A 23,079-nucleotide genomic window follows, 5' to 3' on the forward strand; every position below is an offset into this window, starting at 1 on the left:
CAAAAAGTCTGAACTGGCACAGGTGAGAGGATATTAAGCCACAAAGATTAAGCGAACCTTTCTGTATCTATTAGTAAAGCTGTCTTGTTCGGCTGTTGCAGGACTGGCTGAACAAACCAGAAGCTGCACTCCTACTTCTTAGTGTCTTAAAACATGTTGGATCCTTAAGTACATGCATGACTTTTGATCTTTTTAATAACAGATACCAGCAGGTTACCAGATTCTACTAGTTTTGTCCAACACACTGACTACTCACCACAACTTTATTGAAGTCCTGGATTGCAAAATACAGGGCAATGGCAGTGAGTGCATCAGTTATCTGTCAAGAGAAAGAGTAATAACAGGAAATGAACCCAATTAGTGTGGGAGTAATGGAATGCTACTAGGGTCTGAAGTTTTGGAAGGCGGTGTACTATCCAGAACTGACTTCTTAAAGTCAGGCAGAACCTCAGCCCTCTCACTTTGACTACCCAAAGAGAAAGCCTTTTCAGGGAGGTATGACTGGAAAACTTGCTCTGTAATTGCAAGTTACTAAGTTTTCTGTAAAGTGGAAATAAAACCCACTGCTTTGTAGGCCTGATGTATGTCAAGTGCCTAGAACAGAGTAAGTCCTCAATAAACAGCACTCATTATAATTATTAAGGAGGAGCTCAATGGACCTCCTATTTCACCCAGATTTTCAACCCTAGATTAAGCAGGTGTTTCAAATTACTATGCTCTCAAAACATAGCCCTGTCTTCTCAATTTCTTACCCCTGAAAGTCTCACCAGGCCTAAGTTCTTGTCACAGAATCTCTTGGCACAATGCTTAGGGCATTGAGGATATCTTCAACACTGGCACCATAATGAAAGCCAATCATAGAATCTTGGAGCTAGAAAATTCAAGGCTACATAGTTCACATATGAAATTTTTTTTTTCCCCCAAAGGAAGCAATAGGCTTGTGACCATTTATTCTTAAACAATTCTTGACTACCTAATTATATGCCAGACACTGAGCTAGGTTTTTTTTATTTTTTGTTTTTTTCTCTTAATTAAATCTTTATTGTTCAGATTATTACATTTTTTCCTCTTTTTTCCCCCCATAACTCCCCTCCTCCCAGTTCCCGCCCCACCCTCCGCCCTCACTCCCCACCCACTGTCCTCATCCATAGGTGCACGATTTTTGTCCAGTCTCTTCCCGCATCTCCCACACCCCTTTCCCCCCCAAGAATAGTCAGTCCATTCCCTTTCTATGTCCCTGATTCTATTATGATCACCAGATTATTTATTCACTTGATTCTTAGATTCACTTGTTGATAGATGCATGTTTGTTGTTCATAATTTGTATCTTTACCTTTTTCTTTTTCTTCCTCTTCTTAAAGGATACCTTTCAGCATTTCATATAATACTGGTTTGGTGGTGATGAACTCCTTTAGCTTTTCCTTATCTGTGAAGCTCTTTATCTGACCTTCAGTTCTGAATGATAGCTTTGCTGGGTAAAGTAATCTTGGTTGTAGGTTCTTGGTATTCATCACTTTGAATATTTCTTGCCATTCCCTTCTGGCCTGCAAAGTTTCTGTTGAGAAATCAGCTGACAGTCGTATGGGTATTCCCTTGTAGGTAACCGAGTTTCTTTCTCTTGCTGCTTTTAAGATTCTCTCTTTGTCTTTTACTCTTGGCATTTTAATTATGATGTGTCTTGGTGTGGTCCTCTTTGGATTCCTTTTGTTTGGGGTTCTCTGCACTTCCTGGACCTGTAAGTCTATTTCTTTCACCAGGTGGGGGAAGTTTTCTGTCATTATTTCTTCAAATAGGTTTTCAATATCTTGCTCTCTCTCATCTTCTGGCACCCCTATAATTCTGATGTTGGTACACTTGAAGCTGTCCCAGAGGCTCCTTACACTATCTTTGCATTTTCGGATTCTTTTTTCATTTTGCTTTTCTGGTTGAGTGTTTTTTGCTTCTTCGCATTTCAAATCTTTGCCTTGATTCTTGCGATCCTCTGGTCTGCTGTTGGGAGTCTGTATAGTATTCGTTATTTCAGTCCGTGTATGCTTAATTTCTAGTTGGTTCTTTATCATAACATCAAGGGTCTCATTAGATTTCTTGAGGATCTCACTACATTTATCGGCGGCTTCTAGACAGGTCTTAAGAGACCTTAAAAGTGTGGTTCTGAACTCAATATCCTCCATTGGCAGTTTTGTCCTGTTTCGTTGTCTCCGCATTTTTTATGCTTTCTTGGTGCACCCCCTAGTGGTCTTTGTGCGCAGTCTTGTTGTAGTTAAGCCTTGATTGTTGTCGGCAATACCGGGGGTGATTTGACCTCCAGGCTAACTGGCTATGAGAGTCCGCTGTGTCTGCAGTGGGAGAGCTTCTGTGCTGGATCTCTAGGGCGGTGCTAATCTAGCATTTGCCTGAGGCTATCCGGCAAATGGCTCTGCGCAGGGCTTAGGCAGGGCGGGTCCCCGGGGATCTACAGGGCGGGCCGGAGCGAGCAGTTATGGCTGCTCTCAGTTCCGTCCCTAGGGGCTCTGCCTCACAGAGTCCCAGCAACCGCTGCAAACCTCGGAGAGAAAGCTGCCTTCGAGTTCCGACCGAAGCCAGACAGTCCCGCTTCTCCCGTTTGAGTCTGGGTCCCTAGAGACTCACCCGGATCTGGAGCTCAGAGTCTAAAACTCCCTCCCGATTGAAAACAACAACCGCGCCCTCTGCCTCCAGTCCTCTCCGCGTGCACTCCGCACCTGAGTATTTCACTTCAGCACTGCGCCTCCTCTGAGTCTGGGTAAGATATTCTCTTTCCTCCTAGTTGTAGAATTTCCACTCAGCCAGCCTTCCTGCTGTTCTGGATGATGTCCGTTCCATCTTTTAGTTGTTTTTTGAAGTGGTTGTTCGAGGCAGCAATCTCCGGCATTAGCCTATGCCGCCATCTTGGTTTCTCCTGAGCTAGGTTTTTTCCACATATGAAATTTTAAACGTATAAGAAATTAGAACTGGTCAGATGTCATAAACTACTCTTCATACTTCCATAATACAGTTGACCTTGAACATCCTGGGTTTGAACTGCATAGGTCAACTTATATGCTGATATTTTTCAGTAAATATTTGTACTGTTTTCCATCCAGGGTTGGAAGTCCACAGATGCATAAGGCCAACTATATGCATTGATCTACATCCTTTTATATAGGGGACTTGGGCACTCAAGGACATTTTTTTATATCCATGGGGTGGCAGGGAAAGGGTGGAGAGGTTGTCCTGGAACCAATGCCCCTGGATACTGAGAGACAACTGTGTGCGGGATTGGCACCCTTAACCTCCTATTGTTCAAGGGTCAAATGTAAAATTACAGTTCCATGAATCCAAATTAAAAATACGTTTTTGCTTTTATATTCTTAGAAATTCCTGGGCTCCTGAAATAGATTTTTTCTTACAAACATAAAGATTAAAGACAATAAAATTTAAAATATATACATATTCATTTTATGTGGAAGGTTGCTTACCATAAATACCAATTCAGCATAGTCAATCAGGAAATGAAAGAGGTATATTATTAATGGAGTCTGCAGGAGAAAAACAAACAAGCAAATTAACATAAGTCTTACTATTATCAGTTTCCATAGTAGGGGGTGGGGTTAGAAGCTAGCCTGTGAGTAACAATGTCTTTCTTTCCTAGAATACTGTTCTATGCTAGCTGGCCAGTGTACATATGAGGGAGAATAAATTTGTATCACTGGATAATTTTGTGCCACTAGGAATATCTGCTGAATTGAATAAAGAGAATAAACAAAACCCAACACGATAAATATCTGTTTAAGAAGTGTTAACACACTACAGGTATAAGGTGAACTTTAGTTCTAAGACTTATATAATAGCTTCTTTGGGTTAATGTTTACATGATATATCTTTTTCCATATTTTTACTTTCAATTTTGTGTCCTTGTATGCAAGATGTATTTCTTAAAAACAGCATATAATTATTTGTCTTTAACATTATCTGACAATGATTACCTTTTAGTTAGATTTTTAGTCTATTTACAGTTAATCTAATTATTGATTTACTTTTGTTTTAATCTTACTATTTTCCATTTGTCCCATTTTCTCTATGCTATTGTCTCTCCTTTCTTGCTTGCTTCTGCATATTTTTATTATTCCATTTTCCTCTCTATTAGCTTGTTGGTTATTCAGGGTGGGCAAAGGTAGGTTTACAGTTGTGAGTATGTGAAACAGTTTATTCTTTGTTTTATCCTCACCCAAGGACATATTTTTCCCATTGATTTCTAGAGAGAGTGGAAGGGAGGGAGGAGGAGGAGAGAGAGAGAAAAATAGATGTAAAAGAGACACATCAATTGGTTGCCTCCTCCACACACTCTTACCGGGGCTGGGGAACCTACAACCAAGGTACGTGCTCTTTTTAAAAAAAAATGTATTTTATTGATTTTTTACAGAGAGGAAGGGAGAGGGGTAGAGAGTTAGAAACATCGATGAGAGAGAAACATCAATCAGCTGCCTCCTGCACACCCCCTACGGGGGATGTGCCCGCAACCAAGGTACATGCCCTTGACCGGAATCGAATCTGGGACCCTTCAGTCCGCAGGCCAACACTCTAATCCACTGAGCCAAACTGGTTAGGGCCCGAGGTACGTGCTCTTAACTGGGAATCAAACCAGTGACCCTTCAGTCCAAGGGTGGACACTCTAACCACTGAGCCAAACCAGCCAGGGTAAGAGTTTATTCTTGTATTATTATTTATTATTATTTTCCATACAAACAACTGTAAGCCTACTTTTGCCCCACCCTATATATTTAGCTACTATTCTTTCAATGGTAAACCTTCACATTATGATGTAAATCATTGGCTTTAATTAGAATATAATATAAATTATTACCTTTCCTACTTCCTAGACAATATAAAGACCTCTGAACACTTTAACTCCATATAGCTCCTCCCAGTCTTTTGTATTACTGTTGTTACAACTTTAATTCTATATATAAAACCCACAAGACATTATTTTATACAGTAAATATTTATGTAGATTTACCCACATTTTTACCATTTTCATTGTTATTTACTCCTTCCTATATTTCATGATGCTGTAAAGGACATAATCCTTCTGCTCTTTTGTATTATTTTAATGCAACAGTCTTGGCAACAAATTCTATCTATTTTTAAATTTTTTATTGATTTTTTTTTTTTTTTTTTAGAAAGAGAAACACTGATTTGTTGTTTCACTTATTTATGCATTCATAGGTTGATTCTTGTATGTGCCCTAATCAGGATCTAACCCGCAATCCTGATTTTTTGGGATGATGCTCTTTAACCAACTCAGCTACTCGGCCAGAGCCTTATCAGTTTTCATTTGCTTGAAAGTCCCTTTATTTTGCCTTCATTTCTGAGAGATATTTTCACTTAATACAGAATTCTATGTTGGCAGGTAATTCTAACTCTCCATTGTCTTTTGAATTCCACCACTTTTGTTGGTGAAAAGTTAGTTTCCATTTTACTATTCTTTGGCTACTTTTAATATCTTTGGTTTGGGGCAGTTTTTATGATGTATGCTTTCCTTTTAATTTATCCTGCTTGTGTTTATAGGGCTTTGGGATTAAAATCTCTCAAAAACATTGAAAAAACTTCCAGCCACCCCTTTAAATAGTGTTTCTGCCTCATTCTGTCTCTTTTCCCATGCTGGGACTCCATTTGTATGTATGTTAAACCTTTTTTGCTGTGTCTCATAAAGCTCTTTTTTTTCTCCGTTTTTTATCCTTTTCTCTCCAAGTTCCAATCTGAATATTTTCTACAGACCTATCTTCCAGGTCACTAATCCTTTCTTTACCTTTGTATAACCTGCTATTAAAGTCTTAATTTGTTATTCTGTTTTCCAGTTCTAGAATTTCCATTTGATTCATTCTTACATATTACAGTTCCCTGGTAAAATTCTCTGTCTTGGCATCTCTTTTTTGAACATATTAACTATTGGTTGCAGTTATGTATTTTAAAATCCAAATTTGATAACTCAATATCTAGATCACCTGTGAATGTTTTTATTGCTTTTTTTCCCTGCCACTTATTATGCTTAGTAATTTTGGACTGAATGATGAACATTTGTGTATGAAAAATTGCAGAGATTCTAAATGAGGCTATTTTCCTTCAGAAAGGTTTTTGTTATTTTGTGTGTGTTTTTTGGTGTTTTGTTTTGTTGTTGTTTTAGAGAGTGAAAGGAAGGGAGAGGAAGAGATAGAAAAGCCAATGGGAGAGAGAGAACATCAGTCGGCTGCCTCCTGCAGGCCCCTACTGAGGGGTCAACTCGGGCATGTTTGTTTCTTGACTAGGGAATCTCACCAGTGACCTGTGGTGCATGGGTTGACACTCAACCACTGAACCACACCAGTCAGGCCAGAAAGGATTTCTTTAAGTTCTGGCAAGCAATTAGAATAGAATAATATCACATTAATCTAATCAGGGGTTTAGCAAATTAGAAGCTGGATTCAGTCTTTACAAAACTAGTCTATAATAATATCTACCCTTCTTTCTTGAGAATAGTCCTTCAGAGGGCCCAAGTGAAAGCCAAGTCCTCTACCAGAGCCCTGCCACCTTGGTTAGCCATGCATTCAAATTCATATTCCCGAGCACCATAAGATCGCCAATAATTCCTTAACCTTCTACCAGCCAATTTCTGTTCTGTTTTTCTGCCTCTCAGCCTGTGCCTCTTATAAATTGGTAAATGCATCAAGGAGAAAGCAGCTCGGAATGTCAGTCTCACATTTTGTACTTTCTTCTCTGGAACCTCGGCCTCTTAAATCTTGGCTATCTTGGTACTTTCCAGTGACTTCAAGCAGATGTTTTTTTGTATTCATCCTGCTTTTCTAATTGTTCTATGGAGGAGGGTTGGTCTGCTACTGTAATAGGAAAGTGCATGACTTGGTTTTAGTGAGTCCATGCTGGTGACTCAGGAGCGCCTCTTCCCAAACCCAAATACACACAAAAATGTGTCCTATCATATTGTAAAGGTCATCGACAGGCTTTGTAGTGAGAACAAGGTAGCTTTGGAATCAGACACAAGTTTAAAACCAGGTTCCACTAGCTCAGCAGTTCTCAAACTGTGGGTCGAGACCCCTTTGGGGTCGAACGACCCTTTCACAGGGCTCACCTAAGACCATTGGAAAACACATATATAATGACATATTGTTTTTGTGATTAATCACTATGCTTTAATTATGTTCAATTTGTAACAATGAAAATACATCCTGCATATCAGATATTTACATTACGATTCATAACAGTAGCAAAATTACAGTTATGAAGTAGCAACGAAAATAATTTTATGGTTGGGGGTCACCACAACATGAGGAACTGTATTAAAGGGTCACAGCATTAGGAAGGTTGAGAACCACTGCACTAGCTGGTTTGGCTCTGTGGATAGAGCATTGACCTGCAGACTGAAGGGCACATGCCCGGGGTCCAGGCTTGATCCCCAATTCGGGGTGTGCAGGAGGCAGCCAATCAATGATTCTCTCTCATCATTGATGTTCCCATCTCTCTTTCTCCCTTCCTCTCTGAAATCAATAGAAGTATATTAAAACCAAGTTTCACCTGTGTACCTTTGGACAAGTTGTTTCCCCTCTGAGCCTTAGTTTCCTCAGCTGTAAAATAAGAATAGTGACCTATTTCACAGGGTTCTTGGAAGGATGAAGTGTAATTTGCACAAAGTACTTAGCATACAGTAAACCTCAAAATATTAGCTACCTGAGATCAACTTTTTACCTCTTTTTGAAAATGGGGGCATCAGCTTTGCCTTTCAAAGTTCTAAAAGAATTAAGCTTTTACAACTATCTACTAATGGATTCTTTTTTCCCCATTTATCTTTGTTAGTAAAAAGTAGTAACTTGATATTTATATTACCAATAGCCTCCTTTCAAAGTGTTTTGATGTTTCAGATAGTTTAGAATGGCTCTAAATTAGTCTCAGAAATATCAGAACAAATAGTTCTCAAAAAGCCTATCAGTAAATGGGCTGGTTTCCATTATGAACTAACATATATGCAATAGTTTAACTGCATATAATACTATTATAGAGAAGCCTACACTCCCAATAAAGGTTGTTAAATTCACAATTTAACAATCAATACTTAGCTAAACATAGAACACAGCACATCTGTTGAAGGAAGTCATTAAATCTAACCTGTGGTTGCTAAATTCCTTTTTTCTCTCCTGTACAGATTTTCCTTCTCCACTTTCACCTATTCTCACCTTTCCCTAAGAACTAAAATCTGTTGAAGATTAACAATGCAAAGCAATGATGGACTTTCTTTTCAAAAGTATTCTTTTCATTTGGCTTGACATAATTTTATTTATTTATATTTTACTAGGGGCCCGGTGCACGAAATTCGTGCACTGGGTGGGGGGGGGGGGGAGTGTCCCTCAGCCCAGCCTGCCCCCTCTCACATACTGGGAGCCCTCAGGCGTTGACCCCCATCACCCTCCAATTGCAGGATTGGCCCCTTGCCCAGGCCTGACGCCTCCGCCAAAGGTGTCAGGCTTGGGCAGGGGACCCCCATTTCCCCCCGATCACTGGCTCTGACCCCCGCCCAGGCCTGAGGCCTCTGGCCCAGGAATCATGCCTGGGCAGGGGACCCCCATCTCCCTCTGAACGCTTGCTCCACCCCCCGCCCAAGCCTGACGCCTCTGACCCAGGCTTCAGGCCTGGGCAAGGGGACCATCATATCCCCCCAATCCCCGGCACCGCCCCCCCACCCAGGCCTGATGCCTCTGGCCCAGGCATCAGGCCTAGGCAGGGGACCCCCAGCCCCCCACCCAGGCCTGATGCCTCGGCCAGAGGAGTTGACCCTCATCACCCTCTGATCACCAATCACCGGATCGGCCCCTTGACCAGGCCTGAGGCCTCCGGCAGAGGTGTCAGGCCTGGGCAGGGGACCCCCAGCTCCCCGCGGTTGCAGGCTCCGCCCCTGCCCAGGCCTAACGCCTCTGGCCGAGGCATCCGGCCCAGGCAGCGGGGACCTGCAGCTGCAGCAGCCCCGCGATCGTGGGCTCCGCTTTAGGCCCAGGCAAGGGACCCCTAGCTCCCGGGACTGCCAGCTTCGACCGTGCCCAGCTCCCATCACTGGCCCCACCCCTACTTCCTGCTATCACTGGCCAGGGCAGCAAAGGCACCTGATTCTCTGATCATGGCTGGGGGGCAGGGCAAAGGCGGCCCTAGTGCCGCCTTTGCCCTGCCCCCCAGCTCTTAGCTCCCCCCTGGGTTTCCGATCACTGTCAGTGGCAGGGGGCTTCTTCCTGCTTTCCCTTTCGCCTCCCTGCATTGTGCCTACATATGCAAATTAACCTCCATCTTGTTGGCAGTTAACTGCCAATCTTAGTTGGCAGTTAATTTGCATATAGCCCTGATTAGCCAATGAAAAGGGTAGCTCGTACGCCAATTACCATTTTTCTCTTTTATTAGTGTTGATTACTCCAAAATACTAAAATACAGCTGGCTATAAATTTATGAACACCCAGCTTATAAGAAAATTAACCCATAATCATGAATGAGGAGCAAAGGGCTCTGAGTTTGAAGTTGTCTCCCCTGTGTTTGAGGGAAGCAGCTGTTTTGCCCCTTCATTCAGAGTTCTTAAAAATTAACAGTCCTAGCCCTAACCGGTTTGGCTCAGTGGATAGAGCATCGGCCTGCGGACTGAAGGGTCCCAGGTTCGATCCCCAGTGCGGGGTGTGCAGGAGGCAGCTGATCGATGTTTCTGACTCTCTATCCCTCTCCCTTTCTCTCTGTAAAAAAATCAATAAAATATATGTTTAAAAAAATTAACAGTCCTAAAGGGATTATTTTATACATGTAAAGAATGAGTTAACATGCTTCTTCTAGCTAGAAATCACTATCTCATGCCTTTATCCTCTTTTATACAAGTGCATGTGCATACACACACACACACACACACACACACACACCCCTGAAAAAGAGTAACAATGTGTTCTAGCCTTCCTCATTGTATCTAAGAATGCATTTTCCCAGAGAAATGACATTTTAAACTATGGTTAAGAGGTTAGACATAGCTCTTCCATTTATTCATTCAACATACACTTTCTGAAAGGACTATTTCATATCTTCCCCTCTCCTCAACCACCAACCTCCCTCCCCACTTCTTACTTTCAACCAACAAGCTCATTTCTTATTCCACTAAGAGAAGCAATTGAATGAGAAATATCTTATTTTCCTATTACCCAGTTGACCAACTTTCTATATCTATACCTATATTTTCTACCTGTCTCATATTAACAGTGATGAATTTCCTTTTTTCTTATCTAAAGCCAAATCCTCCACCTATCAACTGGATCCCATTCCTTCTTGCCTCCTCAAAGACACGGTTCATTCAATTATCATCTCTTTCTAACATTATCAACTTCTTGATCCATAGAATTATTTCCAATAGCAATTAAATATGCAGATACTAATATTTTAAAAGTCTTCATAGATATCTCCTCTAGCTACCATACCATTTCTCTGGCCTCTTTTAGAGCAAAACTCTTCACAAAGGTTATATCTGCCTCAGTATACTTTAATCAGTCTCGTCCCAATAGTCCACTGAAAATGTTGTTGCCAAAGTCTTTAAAGATCTCAATTTGGGCAAATCAATCTTCAGTCCAAATTTTCCCCATCTTGCAATAACAGTTGACACAGTTTTCACTCCCTCCTTAAAGCACTTCATTCATCTGGCTTCCATGTACTACATTATCTTAACATTCCTCCTTTTCAACTTTATTTGCTAGTTCCTCTTCACCTTCCCAACATCGATATATTGGAGTGCTCTAGGTATCTGTATTCTTCTTTATGTAAATTTACTCCCTATGAGTCTTAGTGATCTATTTCTCTGTAACAAATTATCCTAAAACTTATCTTAAAACAACACACATTTATTATCTCACACAGTGTCTGAGAGTCAGGAATCCAGGAGTGGCTTATTTGGGTGGCTCTGGCACAGAGTCTCTCATGAAGTTGCAGTCTCTAAAGGGGTTTGAGTATCTGCTTCTAAGCTTACTCATTTAGCTGTTGACAGGAAGATTCAGTTCCTCATCATAAAGGCTTCTCCATAAGGTTGGTCATGACATGGCTTCCCCCAGAGCAAGTGATCCGAGAGAGAGAAAGAAGCTGCAGAAGTCTAAGATAGAAGTTGCAGTGTCTTTTATAACCTAATCTAGGAAGTGACACACCACCATTTCTGCCATATTCCACTGGTCACACAAACCAACTTTGGTACAATGAGAAAGAGATTACATGCTGTGAATACCAGAAGTTGGAAATCTTTAGGGGACATCTTGGATGGAAGCTGGCTATCATGCTAGGTAATGGCATCCAGTCTAATGTTTTCAAATATCATCTATAGATTGATCCCAATTTTATACCTCCAGCCTGGACCTGTCTTCTTGCATTTCACATTGGTATAACCAATTGCTTTAACGCTACCATTTGGATATCTAATAAGCACTTCAAAAGTCACATGGTAAAATCTGAACTCTTTTTCCACCCCACTAAAACCTGTTCCTCCTTTAGTATGCTTCATCTCGTTAAATAACACCACCATTCACTCAACTGCTTAGGACAAAAGTCTGCTATCTTTAAAATCCTCTCTTGCCTTCATATCTTGCATCCAATTTACTAACAAGTCTACCTCTAAAAATATAACTTGAATCTATCACTTTTTAAAGAATCTAATAATTTTTCATCATATTAATTGTTACCACCCTAGTTCCAAGCCACCGTCATCCTGCTTAGACTACTGCATAAGTATCCTCACCATTTCTTCCTTGCTTCACTTCTTGCCCCTAGATTCAATTTTCCTCACAGTGTCCACAACAATATTTATCAAATGTAAAATAAATATGAACACTTCTTTCCTGGTTTAAAAGTCTTTCAATATGTAAAAGTAAAATCTACTTGCTATTGTGGACAGTGGGGTTGTTGAAAGATCTCATGATGGCTGGGTGAAAACTTGTTCTAAAACTTGCCGAAGCCGGTTTGGCTCAGTGGATAGAGCGTCAGCCTGCGGACTCAAGGGTCCTGGGTTCGATTCCGGTCAAGGGCATGTACCTGGGTTGCGGGCACGTCCCCAGTGGGAGATGTGCAGGAGGCAGCTGATCGATGTTTCTCTCTCATCAATGTTTCTAACACTCTATCTCTCTCCCTTCCTCTCTGTAAAAAATCAATAAAATATATTTAAAAAATAAATAAATAAAATAAAATAAAACTCACTGAAATCCCAAAATGAGATCCTTACCTCCAGGTTAGCTACTCTACCTGAGAATCCACTGCTATTGATTGGGATTACTACAAGGTCATGGGTGAAGGCCAGCTTGGCACATGGCTTTGAGAAGCTTAATGTCCTGAAGATGCCTGTGCCAGAAGATAAATAAACTGTCCAAGTGGATACTAAAGAAAAAAAAAAGATGTTAAAGTTTTGCTGAGTTTTTTTGTCTCCCTCAGAGATCACGACTGAAGAACATGAAAGAGCTGGAGAACATGAAGAACATAATTCCATTTGCTCAAATGACCATTGAGGATGTGAATGAAGTCCTCCCAGAAACCAAATTAAATAAGAAGTATTCCAATAGGCCTCACCAGCCAATTAAGGTTTTATAAACTTGAATCTGGGAGGAAGCTCTGGCCCCCCTATTACAAACTCTGGACATTAAAAATAATTATATTGCCCTAGCCAATCTTGCTCAGTGGATAGAGCATCGGCTTTCGGACTGAAGGGTCCTGGGTTCAATTCCCGTCAAGGGCACATACCCGGGTTGTGGGCCCAATCCCCAGTGGGGGGCAGCAGATCAATGATTCTCTCTCATGTTGATGTTTCTATCTTTCTCCCTCCCCCTTCCTCTCTGAAACCAATAAAAATATTAAAAATAATTATATTAAAAATGGATAGAAAATCCAAATTCCTAACCATGTCTATAAAAAGTTATACATAATCTGGCCCCTAACTTCTTCTCAAAATTTGTCTCTATTATTTTCCTCTTTGTTCATTCTGCCTTAGCAACACTGGCCATCTTTCTGCAATTCACAAATGCCAAGCTCATTCCCAAATCAGGAACATCATATAGCTTACTCACTTCATTTAGATCTCTTATTCAAATTTCACTTCCTTAGAGAGTATTCCCTGAACACTATCTAATATTAACACATATATGACTGTCACTCTTTCCCTTTACCCAACTTTAATTTTCTACATGTACTTACCACTTAACTGAAATCTCATTTTTTTAAACTTTAGCTTTATAGAGGAAAAATCAGTATAAAATACTATTTGATAAATTTTGACCTAAGAATACATTCATGAAACCATCACCACAACCTATCCACCATCCCCCAAAATTTATCAATTTTATGTTCATCCCAAAGAACCAACTTTGTTTCAGTAATTTTCTATTGTTTTTCTGTTTCCTATTTCATTTTTTTCTACTCTGATCTTTATTTCTTTTATTTTGCTTACTTTGAATTTATCTTCTTTTTCTAGTCTCTTGAGGTAGCACTGAGGTCATTCATTTGAGACCTTTCTTTCCTCATATAGGCATTGAGAACTGTAAATTTCCCCCTAAGTACTACTTTAGTGACATCCCATATACTTTTACAGGGTGTATTTTCATTTTCATTCAGTTTAAAATACTTTCTAATTTCCCTTCTGATTTCTTCTTTAATTCATGGGTTACTTAGGGATTAGTTACTTAATTTTTAAATATTTGGAGATTCTCCAGATATCTTTCTGATACTAATTTTTTATTTAGTTCCATAGTAGATAGAGAATATACTTTGTATGACTTCAATCCTTTTAAATTTATTGAGTTTTATTCTATGGCTCAGAATATAATCTATCCTGCAAATGTTTCATATACACTTAAAAATTATGTGTTTTTCTCATTAGATGGAATGTTCCATAAATGTCAATGCAGTCAAGTTGGTGGATAGTGTTTTTCAAGTCTTTTATATATCTGCTTATTCTATTAATCATTGAGAGAAGAATATTTAAATCTCTGACTATAATTGTAAATTTGTCTATTTCTCCTTGCAGGTCTATCAGTTTTCATGTATTTCAAAACTCTGCCATTAAGTACATAAAAATTTTAAATTGCTATGTCCTCTTGATGAATTGACATCTTTATTGTGATGAAATGACCTTCCTTATCCCTGGTGATATTCTTTGCTCTGAAATGTTTGCTTTTTTACAAACTCACTGTCTGTTTCTTTCAGAAATATAAGTACCATGAGGCCAAGGGTTGTATTTTGTTCTGTATCCCCAGCACCTTGCAGCATAGCTGGCATTTGGTATATATTTAACAAGTTTTTATTAAAGGAAGAGAGAAGGGAAGGAGGGATTAGAATACACATGCAGATATAGAGCTACACACTAGTATTAAAAAATAAATGAAAAGGTGCCAGTACTTGTTCTGACGAGCATATATTATAATGGGCGAAACATGTACAAAGGTAATTTCAAGAGTGTGATATGAGTCATAAAAAGGATAAGCACAAGATACTTTGCAAAATACAGGAGGAACATCAAACCTAGTCTAAGGTGATGAGTGATGGCTCCTGGAAGGGTAAAACCTAAGCTAATATCAGAATAGAGAACAAACCCCCCAAAAAAGGAAGAATGGCCCTCCATAAGGAGACAATGGCATGAAAAAGATACATAGATAATATGGTGCTGGAGCATAACGAAAGTATGTCAGGATTCTCTCAGGGGATTCCTAGTCTGTCTAGAAAACATACTGCCCAGGGCCTATAGCACCCAGAGCCCTCCTGGCTAGTGGGCTACTCTCTGATATGCCCATACAACCTGTTCCCAATAACTGAACTGTGTGCTTATTCTCTTAAATTATTCCTAACCTACTTCTGCTAGTAGTTCTTGTTATTATGGTTTGATTAGATAGCAATACAAAGATAATGAATTATGAATGCAAAAGACAATTGTTATCTCCATGAGAACTAACTTAATGCTTTAGAAAATGAGATGAAAGAAAAAAATAGTGCTCAAAGTAGGTATTAGGGAGACATCTGTAAATTTTGGGGATTAAATGGTCAAATTAGAAAACTTCTACTTTAAAATAATATGGTCAATAAGAATAGGAAGGCCCTAACTGGTTTGGCTCAGTGGATAGCGCAGGGGTGGGCAACCCCTGGCATGAGTGCCAAACATGGCACACCAGTAACTTTTTCTGGCACGCGAAACCCTCTCTTATAATCTTCCATTTACAATTTTTTTCTTAATATCGACTTCTTTATTTGTCAGATAAATTCAGTGTAGTTGCATCTTAGATAAATAAGTAATTTTACATAACAAGTTATCTTAAAGACCATAGACATGGATTGATGAGAGAGGGGAAGAGCAATTTCTATGCCTCTGCCTTAACTCTCCCTGCCTTCCTAGATCCGACCAGTGTTTTGGTTTCATCCACATACGCTTGTGAATCTTTGTTCTCAGTGATGAATTTTGTTAAGTCTCATAATAGGAGTAGCCTGACGGATGAAAGTAGTAGCTCGTGCATATCTCTGAAAGTCACGAAATATAAACCTGATGTAAAATCTCTGTCATCTGTGATGCAGCAGCAAAAGTCCCACTGATAATATCAAATGGAGTCATAAAGTTTTCTCCCGGACTATCAGTGTACATGTATACATTAAAAAATAAATGTGTTTTTCATCATCATATACTGTGTTTTTGTCGCTCGAATGAATTTTATTATTTCTTCAAGGTTCTTCACATATGTACACCTTAAGAGATATCAAGTAGGCGTAACATGTTCTCAAAAAATTAGGGTTGGCACACAGAAGAATTTTGAGTCAGAGATTTTGCTGGTTTTGGCACGCACTCACAAAAAGGTTGCCCACCCCTGGGATAGAGTGTTGGCCTGTGGACTGAAGAGTCCCGGGTTTGATTCGGGTCAAGGGCATGTACCTTGGTTGCAGGCTCCAACCCCAGTAGGAGGCATGCAGGAGGCAGCTAATAGATGTTTGTCTCTCATCGATGTTTCTAACTCTCTATCCCTCTCCCTTTCTCTCTGAAAAATAAAAATAAAATAAAATAGGAAGAGAAGAATGGAAAGAAATACGGTTGATGTGGTAAGTAGGGCCCACCAGGCATTATGTCCCAAAAGGTGTTTGCATTTCATCCTGAGGTCAATGGTGAGCACTCAAAGGTACTAAGCAGGACAACGACAAAATCAGATTCACATTTTATAAAGATGGCTCTGACTGCAGAATAAAGGAGCAAGATGATGCAGGAAGACTTGTCAAGCCCGTCAGGCGTGGCTCAGTGATTGAGCATTTACCTATGATCCAGGAGGTCATGGTTCATTTCCTGGTCAGGGCACATGCCCAGATTGTGGGCTCAATTCCCAGTAGGGGGCATGTAGGAGGCAGCCAATCAATGATTCTCTCATCATTGATGTTTCTATCTCTCTCTCCCTCTCCCTTCCTCTCTGAAATCAATAAAAATATATTTAAAAACAAATGCTAAAAATAAAATAAAAAGATTTGTCAGGTAACCCAAGCAAGAATGGTGAATTAAGAGTGATTTTATTATTCTTACGAACTAATTTTATGGGTTAAATAGGCTTTTATGGGCTTTCTAAGAAACCAACATTGCTATCACAATTTTCATGGGAAAACATGTTCCAAAGAACCAATTACATGCCAATTAGCATACAACCTATTCAGAAACTGGGAACTGTTTATAATTCACTTGCCATTAAAAATGGTAACCTCTACAGAAGTCTCATGTGCCTCCCCAAAGTCCAATCTTAATATGGATCATTTCTACTGCAACCATGAAAACTTCTTATGTGAAGGACATGTACAAAAGGGCTATTTCTAAATATGATTTTCAAAAAATAGATCTTTTTAAATGTTTGTACTAACTGGAGGCTAGGCTTTGGTATTTGTGGCTATAAATTACTCTTAGTACCCATAAAAGAAAACAAGAACACTTACTTCATGAAATACTGCTCCTGAATATGGAGACACTCCCAAGTCCAACAGTGAGAGGCCTTCAACCACTGAAAAGTAAGACATCCAAGTTCATTTTACTTCAAAGACATATGCAGATGGCCATAAGCCAGTGTTAGATACTCCCAGGACAAAAAAAAAAAGGCCTTATAGTTTATCTAAACCCCTTAACCTTATTCCCAGAAAGTGGGTCTAAGTCTTAATTTGAACATTTCTGATAATGGGGAGCTTTCTTCCATACAGTATCCCTTTCCCTTGTGGCAAACCACTCATTATGGGAACGTTTTATATTAAACTATAAATTTCCTTTGATCTCCTTGAAACTTCCACCTACTTTAAACTGTTTCATTTATGTATATTCTGCTCCATTTCAAAACACAGTAAGATAACAAATTAGAAACTTGTGAGAAACATTGCTCATAGGTGGTGAAAGGAGCAATCACTCACAGTGGTTCGCAACCTTCCTAATGCCGTGACCCTTTAATACAGTTCCTCATGTTGTGGTGACCCCCAACCATAAAATTATTTTCGTTGCTACTTCATAACTGTAATTTTGCTACTGTTATGAATCATAATGTAAATATCTGATATGCAGGATGTATTTTCATTGTTCGCGACCCACAGGTTGAGAACCGCTGCTTATGTGCTTTGTTTGACATTTGCATTAATTTTTCTTCAATATGTACCTTTTAAGTGTATGCTTTTTGACTCAGAAATGATTGTTCTCAGGGCAATTTATCCAAAGAAGAAAGTTCATTACCATGCTCAAGAGTGGGGAAAAATTAAAAATAATCCCAATGTCCATTAATGGAGATTTATTTAAATTGCTATCGTTTCTGACTCACTTACTTCAGCCAGTTTCATCACTGTTCTTCGTATTATTGAAACTCAAAATCTTAGAATTAGCCATTTTGACTTTCATTACTGTGCTAAGAACTTCAACATGGATCATCTAATTTAATGGGGTACATATTATAACTTCCTATTTTATAAATGAGAAAGCTGATGTTGGAGATCATACAGATAGTAAGTGGCAGAGGCAGAGAGGGACTAAAACCCTCTTTAAGATCCCAGACCCTGTGCTCTTTTATTTTTATTTTTTTCCCTTTATTGATTAAGGTATTACAAATGTGTGCTTATCCCCCCATTGCCCTGTGCTCTTAATGACCATACTACATTGCCTTATTTTGGATCCTTCACCCTGTCAATCCTAAAAGCAACCAGATCTTATGGTTTCTTTTCTTCAATATCTATATATATAAAAGCCTAAGCAACTGAACGACCAAACGACTGGTCGACCGGTCACTATGATACCCACTAACCACCAAGGAGCTGACGCTCAACACAGGAGTTGCCCCCTGGTGGTCAGTGCACTCCCACAACCAACCTCCCACAGTCCCTCCCCCTGCCAACCAACCTCCCTCGGGCCTTCCCCCAAGCCAACCTCCCATGGCCCAGATTGGCCCCTATTGCTGGCCAGGCCGAAGGACCCCACTGGGCCTCTAGTTTGCTCAATAAGTAGTTAACTATGCAATTACTCTATGCCAGACACAAAGAATTCAGGGATGACTAAAACAGTTCTAATCTTCAAGGAACTCATAATACAGTAGAGAAACTAGATATAAACAAAGAATTATGATATAAAATGAGAAATGCTCTTAAGCCCAGCCAGCATAGCTCAATGGTTGAGAGTAAACTTATGAACCAGGAGGTCATGGTTCAATTCCTGGTTAGGGCACATGCCTGGGTTGTGGGCTCAATCCCCAGTGTGGGGCATGCAGGAGGCAGCCAATCAATGATTCTCTCTCATCACTGATGTTTCCATCTCTCTCTCCTCCCTTCTCTGAAATTAATAAAAATATAAAAAACAAAAAAAGAAATGCTCTTAATAGAGGTATGTATAAACTGCTAAGAGAGCAGAGGAAGGAGGGCCTAATACTGTCTTGGGTCTTATGGTATCCAGAAGAAAGCAGGAACCAAGTGGCTTCAACAAAAAATTAAATGCAAATATTATATGCAGATATATAAAATCTAAGTTCTTACCATCATACATATGAATTACTACTACCTTTATTACCATTTGTCACCTGGGAAACTGGGACAAATTACTTATCTTCTCTAAATCTCAGTTTCCTCAACTGTCAAATGAGGAAAATAACACCATCTAACAGAGAATAACTGGAGGATAAAATGAGGCTTATCATAATCTCTATTATACAGTATTTTTATTTATTTATTTACTTATTTTAAAAATCTTTATTGTTGAAAGTATTACATATGTCCCTGTTTTTTCCTCCATTGACCCCCCTCCAGCCCACCCCCATCCCCTACCCCAGGCCTTCACCACCCTGTCAGTGTTGATGGGTTATACATATATGCATACAAGTTCTTTGGTTGATTACCTCCCATCCATTCACCCTCCCCCACCTTCCCTCCGAGATTCCGCACTCTGTTCCATGCTTCCATGTCTCCAGATCCACTCCATTCATCAGTTTATTTTGTTAATTAGATTCCACATGAACGATATCATGTAGATACTATAATGGTTACCATCAACAAATCAACAAATGAGAAGTGTTGGTGAGGATGTTAAGAAAAGGGAATCCTACTACACTGCTAGTGGGAATGCAGACTGGTGCAGCCATTATGGAAAACAGTATGGAATTTCTTAAAAAAATTAAATAATGGAACTGCCATGTGACTCAGTGATCCCACTTCTAGGAATATATTCTAAGAAACCCGAAACACCAATCAGAAAGAATATATGCACCCCTATGTTCATAACAGCATAATTTACGATAGGATCTGGAAACAGCCCAATTGCCCATCAGTAGACGAATGGATGAAAAAGCTGTGGTACATTTATTACCAAGAAATACTATGCAGCAGTAAAAAAGAATCTTTTACCCTTTGAGACAGCATGGAGGTACCTGGAGCATACCATGCTAAGTGAAATAAGTCAGTCAATGATATATAGTATTTTTAGAACTCTTAGCTCTAATTATTCTTTTTTTTAAAGTATTTTTACTGATTTCAGAAAGGAAGGGAGAGGGAGAGAGACAGAAACATCAATGATGAGTGAGAATCATTGATCAGCTGCCTCCTGCACATCCCTACTGGGGACTGAGCCCACATATGCCGTGACCAGGAATCCAACTATAACCTCCTCGTTCATAGCTCAACCACTAAGCTATGCTGGCCGGGCTCTAATTATTCTTAAACACTCACTTATTATGCCATTTCCCATTCCAAAATATTTATGGGATTGCCGTGGCTGGCGTTGCTCAGTGGTTAGAGGGACGCCCGTACACCCAAATGTTCAATTCCCAGTAAAGAGTAAATACCTGGTTTGCAGGAACAATCCCTGTCCCAAACAGGGTGAGTGTGGGAGGGAACCAATAGATGTGTCTCTCACATATCGAAGTTTCTCTCTCTGTGTCCCTCCCCCACCTTTTCATTCTCTCTAAAAATCAATGGGAAAATGTCCTCAGGTAAGGATTAACAACAAAAATAAACACTAAAAATATCCTCTAGTAAGAATTAACAACAACAAAAAAAAGTTTATAACATCAAAACTCTAGAATTTAAAGTTCAAGCACAGGAAGGGGGCTTCTAGGGTGCTGGTAATGTTCTGTTTTTTTTATCTGGGTGTTGCCCACATGGTATATACAGTTTGTAAAAATTCATTAAGCTCTACATTTATTTTCTGGGCACTGTATATACTGCAGTAAAAAAAAATGTTTTTAAAGAAAATCTTCAAACCCTGCTTCGGACACTTCACATCTTTCAACATTTCTTTAAAAATAAATTATATATCTAATCTAATAAAAGACAAACATGCAAATTGACCGTACCTTTGCTATGCTTTAAGCCACACCTACCAGCCAATCAGAGCGACTATATGCAAATTAACCCAACCAAGATGGCGGCCGGCAGCCACGGAGCTGGAGCAAGCAGGAGGCTTGGTTGCTCCAGTGATGGAGGAAGCCAAGCTTCCCGCCTGCCGTGGCCGGGTCTGAGCTCCACTGAAGGCAACAAAGTTTCAATTATGGAAGGTAAATAAATCCCAGAATAAAAAAAAGAAAAAGAAAAAAAGGAGAGGCTGGGAGCTTCCATCGCCAGGGGGCTTGGCCAGCCTGAAAACGGCCCTCAGCCCCTCACCCAGACTGGCCAGGCAACCCAGTGGGGACCCCCCACCCTAAAGGGGGTGTGGCCAGCCTGAAAACAGCCATCAGCCCCTCACCCAGTCTGGCCAAACCTCCATGGGGTGAGGGTCCCCACTGGGGGGGCTTGACCAGCCTACAAACAGCCATCAGCCCCTCACCCAGGCTGGCCAGGCACCCCAGTGGGGACCCCCACCCTGAAGGGGTTGTGACCAGCCTGCAAACCCCCATCAGCCCCTCACCCAGGCTGGCCAGGCACCCCAGCGGGACCCCCACCCTGATCCGGGACACCCTTCAGGGCAAACCAGCCAGCCCCCACCCATGCACCAAGCCTCTATGCTATATAATAAAAGGGTAATATGCAAACTGACCCTAACAGCAGAAAGACTGGGAATGACTGGTCACTATGACACACACTGACCACCAGGGGGCAGACACTCCATGCAGGAGCTGTCCCCTGGTGGTCAGTGCACTCCCACAGGGGGAGCTCTGCTCAGCCACAAGCCAGGCTGATGGCTGCCAGTACAGTGGTGGTGGTGGGAGCCTCTCCCATCTCCTCAGCAGCACTAAAGATGTCAGACTGCAGCTTAAGTCTACTCCCCGCTGGCAAGTGGACAACCCCCGAGGGCTCCAGGGCTGCCAGAGGGATGTCTGATTGCCAGCTTAGGCCTAATCCCCCGGGGAGTAAGCCTAAGTCAGCAGGTGGTCATCCCCCAAGGGGTTCCAGACTGTGAGAGGGCACAGGCCAGGCTGAGGGACCCCCCCTCCGAGTGCACAAATTTTTGTGCGCCAGGCCTCTAGTGTGTGTGTGTGTGTGTGTGTGTGTGTAAATATATATATATATAACTAGAGGCCAGGCACACAAAATTCGTACATGGTACAGTCCCTAGAGGCCAGGCACACGAAATTCGTACATGGTACAGTCCCTAGAGGCCAGGCACACGAAATTCGTACATGGTACAGTCCCTAAGCCTGGCCTGTGATCAGGGCCATCTTCCCCAGCTGCCTGCAGCCGGCCCCACCCACCGCCGCCACCCAACCCGGTTCTCTGTTTGCCATCTGGCGATTGTAGCCTGTCAGGCGGGGGATGGGACTGAGAGGTGGTCAGCATGCCTCATAGTGACTGGTCAAGCGGTCTTTCTGGTCGGTCCGCCATTAGGGTCAATTTGCATATTACCCTTTTATTATATAGGATATATATGTATATATACACTGAGTGGCCAGATTATTATGACCACCTGATGTTTGTAGGCAAATTATAATTTTGCGCTGAAGTTGCTAGAGGGCCAGACCATTATAAATAGGGAAGGAGGTTGTTTACCACGACAGTAGAAGTGATTTTTTTCTGAAGATATTGGTAAACAACGCGATTTAACAGCCTTTGAACATGGGATGATTGTTGGCGCTCGGAGACATGGAGCAAGTATCAGCAAAACAGCTGAAGGCCTGTTCAAACACCTTTTCTGTCTGCAGTTACCAAGATAAAACGTCTCCAATTCGCACAGGACCACAAGGATTGGACAGTCGAGCATTGGGAAAAAGTCATGTGGTCCGATGAATCATGTTTCCAGTTGCATCATGCAGATGGCAGAGTGAGAATTTGGCAGAAACAGCATGAAAGCATGCACCCCACTTACATGAGTACAACCCTTCAAGCTGGTGGGGGCAGTGTTATGGTTTGGGGCATGTTTTCCTGGCATGATTTGGGCCCTTTAATTCATGTGGAACAATGTCTGAATAGCACAACATACCTAAGTATCGTTGTTGATCAGGTTCATCCTATCGTGTTGATGGCGTATCCCAATGGAGATGGCTTCTTCCAACAAGACAATGCACCATGCCACGGTGCTCATATTGTGCAGGAGTGGTTTCAAGAATATGAGGGAGACTTTACCCTGCTTAGGTGGCCCCCACAATCACCAGATCTCAATCCAAT

General features: G+C 40.8%; 1 protein-coding gene across 2 annotated transcripts in view; it reads right to left on the minus strand.

Annotated features, from left to right (window-relative positions):
- The window catches only part of PIGU (phosphatidylinositol glycan anchor biosynthesis class U), a 109,569-nt gene that overhangs the window by 64,899 nt on the left and 21,591 nt on the right, over nt 1-23,079 (minus strand). For both annotated transcript variants that reach the window (XM_059705945.1, XM_059705946.1), the window contains exons 2-4: nt 16,966-17,030; nt 3,477-3,536; nt 257-319 (exon numbers count right to left, since the gene is read on the minus strand). In XM_059705945.1, coding sequence (XP_059561928.1) covers nt 257-319; nt 3,477-3,536; nt 16,966-17,030 — 188 coding nt within the window. The remainder of the gene's footprint in view (nt 1-256; nt 320-3,476; nt 3,537-16,965; nt 17,031-23,079) is intronic.

Source organism: Myotis daubentonii, chromosome 8, assembly GCF_963259705.1.
Source record: "Myotis daubentonii chromosome 8, mMyoDau2.1, whole genome shotgun sequence".
Lineage (NCBI taxonomy): Eukaryota > Metazoa > Chordata > Mammalia > Chiroptera > Vespertilionidae > Myotis > Myotis daubentonii.